The following is a 5,000-nucleotide window of genomic DNA, read 5'->3' as shown; positions in this document are numbered from 1 at the left end:
AGCCTGGCTTCAAATGGCTGTGTTTCTTAACTAACTGTGCACTACCAAAGTTATCTATACCTCGGTTTACATGTCAATAACCCCACGACTCTACAGAATGAAGTACTGAGTAACTTTGAGCCTCATAAATGGGTGAAAAATACAGATTTATAACGATGGCTATTTGGGTTCTGACAGACTCGCAGCAAAAGAGAAATGTTAGCGTCGGCTAACTCGTGCTGGATTGCTGAATGCAGGGGGCTTGTGGGAAAAAAATGCGCTGAGCATCATGCTTTAACACTATTTAAACCATTTCACACCGGATTTCTCCTTTAATGCCAGGTGGACTTGTCTTGGCTGAAAATGCCTGGCCTGTTGTTTTTCTCCCACTCCAGCCCTCAGCCTCCCTGCTCACTAAATTACACGTGAGAGACATACAACGCCAGAGCCCGCCTCGGCTTCTGCTTCTGCCTCTGGCTTCGTACTGAGACACTTTTTAAGGGCTCTTCGGAGATCTATTTTGGGCACTGATTTCATAGTGACTTCATGTCGAGGGAACATGTGTATGTTTCTGTGTGTAGTACTGTACGTATGGTTGTGCTCTAACGCGGTTGGTCCGAGGACCTCAAGCAATTCAGGGGGCAAAAATGAAAAGGCCTTACATTACATTATCATATTACATTATATTACATTTGGCTGACGTTTTCATCTGAAGCGACTTGCAGATATTGTTTTTCAGGGCATTGGTTACTGTCCCTGGAACAATGTGGGATTCGGTGCCTTGCTCAAGGGCACGTCAGCCATGGATAGAGGTGTAGAGGGAGAAGTCAGGGGGGATTCGAACCCACAACACCCAGATTAAAAAGACCAACCCCCTAACCACGAGGCCACGGCTGCCCCTCACGTTGTAGCCGACTGTAGACTATAGGCTATAGGCTTAGCTTCCAGCTCGACTCCTACTAATGGCCAATGAGAGGAGGGAACGAGGGTGCGTGAAAGGAGGGGGAGAGAGACTGTGGTTGTAAGCATGTGTGTGAGAGAGAGGGGGAGATGCTGGTGATGTTTGCTATGATTATGTCCTCAATTGTAAGTTGCTTTGGTTAGAAAGCATCTGCCAAATACAATGTACTGTCTGTAATGTAATGGAATGGAATGTCTTATACTGTAGTAGTCATGCCCCCCATTCCCATTCAGTCACTCACCGTACATCTTCCCCTCATCGGACAGGATGATCTTGCGTCGTCCGCAGGGCGGGTAGATGGCCAGCGCCTCCTGGAAGCTCTGCTCGATGTCGGGCGACCACACGCCCTCCGCGTCCCCGTCCATGGCCTTCTCCAGCTCATCCTGCCCGTCGTCCAGCCCCTCTGGGCTGCCATTGGAGCTCCACTCGTTGGACGCAATGGTGACGGCAACACCAGGGCCCAGGGCCCGGCCTCTTTCCTTAACCGGAGAGGGGGGGAGGGGGAGGGGAACTGTGGAGGAGGGAGAGAGAGAGAGAGAGAGATGAGAATGATAATTATGTTGTTGTTCATGATGATGATGATGATGATGATGATGATGCAATGGGGGAACTGTGGAGGTGAAATATAGTGGAGAGATAGAGAGAGGGGGGGAGAGGGGGAGAGAGAGATGATGATGATGATGATGTTGATGATGTAGTGTGGTAATGTATTGAATTCAGCACCACACACACACATAATACATATTACGCAAATTGCACAGATGATGATGATGGTGATGATGATGATGATGATGAGAGAGATGGAAGGAGGACAAGGAGTGGGGGGATTGAGAAAGACCAGGTTAACCCTCCTGTAATACGTCACTGCCAACCTAGTTCAATTACACTGAAACACTAGCCAGGCCACGCCCTCCTAGTGATCCGAGTCAGGCCAAGAGCAATGCAAATGTCGTTTCAGACCTTCCGAAAAATCGGGAACTCCACACACTTTGTCGGAAACCAGTCAACCAGAAGCAAACCTAGAGAGGCGGGTCAACAATGCCGTTTGGGAAACGTTAATTGTTATGCTCTTGGTCTTTTTTATTTTATTATTATTTTTACCTTATGTTTTATCTTAATGTTTTAAATGTTTTTTGACTCTAATTTGTTTCCTTCTTTCTTCCCTGTTTCCTTTCAATTACATTTGTTAACTTTGTGAAGCACATTGAGTTGCACCTGTGTATGAAATGCGCTATATAAATAAACTTGCCTTGCCTTGCCTTGGTCAGACCAAGTTTCGAAGAGATTTGAAAGGCGATGATAATCAGGCTGATTAAATTACACTATTACATCCTGACAATTAGAGAGCCTCCACTCCACTCAACCCTCCTGCACATCTTTAACCCCTCTAGAATAAACAAGAAATGGGAGACAATGTGAGAGGGGGATGAGAGAGAGAGAGAGAGAGAGAGAGAGAGAGAGAGAGAGAGAGAGAGAGAGAGAGAGAGAGAGAGAGAGAGAGAGAGATGTAGGCATAAAGAAAAAAGTAAAAGAAAGTCAAATGAGGAGGGGTGAGAAAATGATTTATGACATTAAAATAAATTTGGGAATGGCTGCTGGCCTGTAATCAAACACGTCAAAACAACAATACCAATGATATATCTCATATACAGACATGGTCACTCCAAGCAAACAGATGGCGAGAAGGGATGAGAAACAGATCATCCAATGAAGCATAAAGAAAGAAAGAAGAAAAGAAAGAAAGTGGGCGGGCAGAGAGAGAAAGAGAGAGCTTTCGAATGAACTCTCACACCAGTGTTAACCCCCCAAACACACACACACACACACACACACACACACACACACACACACACACACACACACACACACACACACACACACACACACACACACACACACACACAGTCTCATTAGGTATCATCCATCAATGTTAATGAGGGGAGGTTAGAATAACCTCGTTATTAACACACTAATTAAATCCCCAACACCACTCCAGAGAAAACACACACATACACAGCCATCATCAATCACCCATCCTCACGTGTCTCCCTACCAGGAGTCAAATGAATGCTAGCTGTTAAAACACTATGTTAGCCGGCTAAAAAGGTTAGCTTTTATGAAATAATAAAAAAAAGTTTTACAATATTAATTTCAATACAATTCGAGTTTCATGGTATTATTTGTACAGCAAAGTACACACCGGGAAAAAGCAGCAATAGAATACTACAATAGAGTCCATTTTGTTTATTATTCTTCCTTATTCTGTTCTGTTCTATTCTATTATATTCTATTATCTCTATTCTATTCTATTGCTTCTCTTCTATGAATAAGGAAAGTAGGGCGGTTTGCAACAACTGCAGCTGTGCCGCGGGTGGCTGGTTTGTGATTTCCCTTCTCCTGATGCTTGTACAATGACTAATGAGTGCGCGACATTATATAAAATAAAACTTAAGACGCTGCCCTAATCAGCGCTGGCCTCAAGCATGCCTGTGGTCTGGAGCCCTGCGGCTGAGTGGAGTGCGGCTGAGCTGAGGCAAGGCCTGAAAACCGGTCTCCCGCCTTAAGTGTTTTCCAAGCTGCCCGAGGAGAGAGGACAAGAGGAGAGGAGAGGAGAGAGGAGGAAGGGGAAGAGGAGGAGAGGAGAAGAGGAGAGGAGAGGAGGAGCAGAGAGGAGAGAGGAGAGGAGAGAGGAGGAAAGAAGGGGAGATGAGAGGAGAGGAGAGAGGAGAGGAGAGGAGAGGAGAGGAGAGGAGAGGAGAGAGGAGAGAAGAGAAGAGAAGAGAAGAGAAGAGAAGAGAAGAGAAGAGAAGAGAAGAGAAGAGAAGAGAAGAGAGGAGAGAAGAGAAGAGGAGAGAAGAGAAGAGGAGAGAAGAGGAGAGGAGATGAGAGGAGAGGAGAGGAGAGGGGAGGAGAGGAGTGGAGGGAGGACGAGGACGATAGCGGCAGGGAGGGAGGGAGGGAGGGCAGAGTATTGTTTCTGCACTGGGACTCCCTGAGGTAGCTATAATAGCGAGTCGTTTTATGCTCATTCGGGCTCGTTCTGCTGATGCTGCCACATTTGTGCACATGTTGGTTAAGGAGGGCTGGCTTTGGAGCTGTCACGGCTCGTGGGGGTTGGGGAAGCTTGGGTTGGGGAAGCTTGGGTTGGTGGGGGTAGTTGGGGTAGTTGGGGATAGTTGGGGGTTGGTGAGTCTCTGGCTCTGGCACAGTCTGAAGTGTGGGGCGGTGAAGTCATTAGGGCCTGCGCTGGTCGGACGGCTGAAACCCATACAGCCTTGAATGGCAATCAGAGAGGAATGCTGCTGAAGGGAAACAAATGCTGCAGGACGCCACACACACACACACACACACACACACACACACACACACACACACACACACACACACACACACACACACACACACACACACACACACACACACACACACACACACACACACACACACACACACACACACACACACACACACACACAAAGCTGGACTCGAATAGTGTTACAATTTGTTTTACCACTGAGGCGAATAGTGTGGCATGACTCGATGAATTGATTTCATTTTATGTACTTTTTGCCATCTTCATTTTAACAGTCCATTTTTATGTCCTTGTTTGTGGAAAATCATTAACATGTCTGTGTGTGTGTGTGTGTGTGTGTGTGTGTGTGTGTGTGTGTGTGTGTGTGTGTGTGTGTGTGTGTGCGCGCGCGTGCGTGCGCGTGCATACGTGCGCATGTCAGTCTGCCTATTTGCACGTGTCTGCTTGCATGCTCGTCAGTGTGCTCGCTTGTGTGAAACCGATTAAATACAGGAGATAACACGGCGTCACATCAAGGCACATCTACAATGGAGGCAGAGCTGATCAGAGCACTGGTCTCCACGGATTATCTTATCTTAGAGAGAGAGAGAGGCTTCTTTGATCGTCTTCATTAGCAAAATTAGCAATGGTCCTCTGCCCCAACCATCAAAGCAAGACCAGACCTGACTCAGTCTTTCCTGTCCTGCCGTCCTCGACCTGGGGGCCCTTTTCAGGGGCCCTGACCCTGACCCAGCTTAACTTAGGACC

General features: G+C 47.1%; 1 protein-coding gene across 5 annotated transcripts in view; it reads right to left on the bottom strand.

The window, feature by feature from the left end:
* tead3b (TEA domain family member 3 b) overlaps window positions 1-5,000 on the bottom strand; it is a 78,586-nt gene that overhangs the window by 46,359 nt on the left and 27,227 nt on the right. For all 5 annotated transcript variants that reach the window (XM_063215181.1, XM_063215184.1, XM_063215183.1 and 2 more), the window contains exon 3: window positions 1,182-1,451. In XM_063215181.1, the coding sequence (XP_063071251.1) occupies window positions 1,182-1,305 (124 nt within the window). In that variant the 5' untranslated portion in view covers window positions 1,306-1,451. The remainder of the gene's footprint in view (window positions 1-1,181; window positions 1,452-5,000) is intronic.

This window comes from Engraulis encrasicolus, chromosome 14, assembly GCF_034702125.1.
Source record: "Engraulis encrasicolus isolate BLACKSEA-1 chromosome 14, IST_EnEncr_1.0, whole genome shotgun sequence".
NCBI classification, from domain to species: domain Eukaryota; kingdom Metazoa; phylum Chordata; class Actinopteri; order Clupeiformes; family Engraulidae; genus Engraulis; species Engraulis encrasicolus.
Note: the sequence above shows the minus strand (reverse complement) of the source record. Positions and strands in the feature narration are given on the sequence as shown.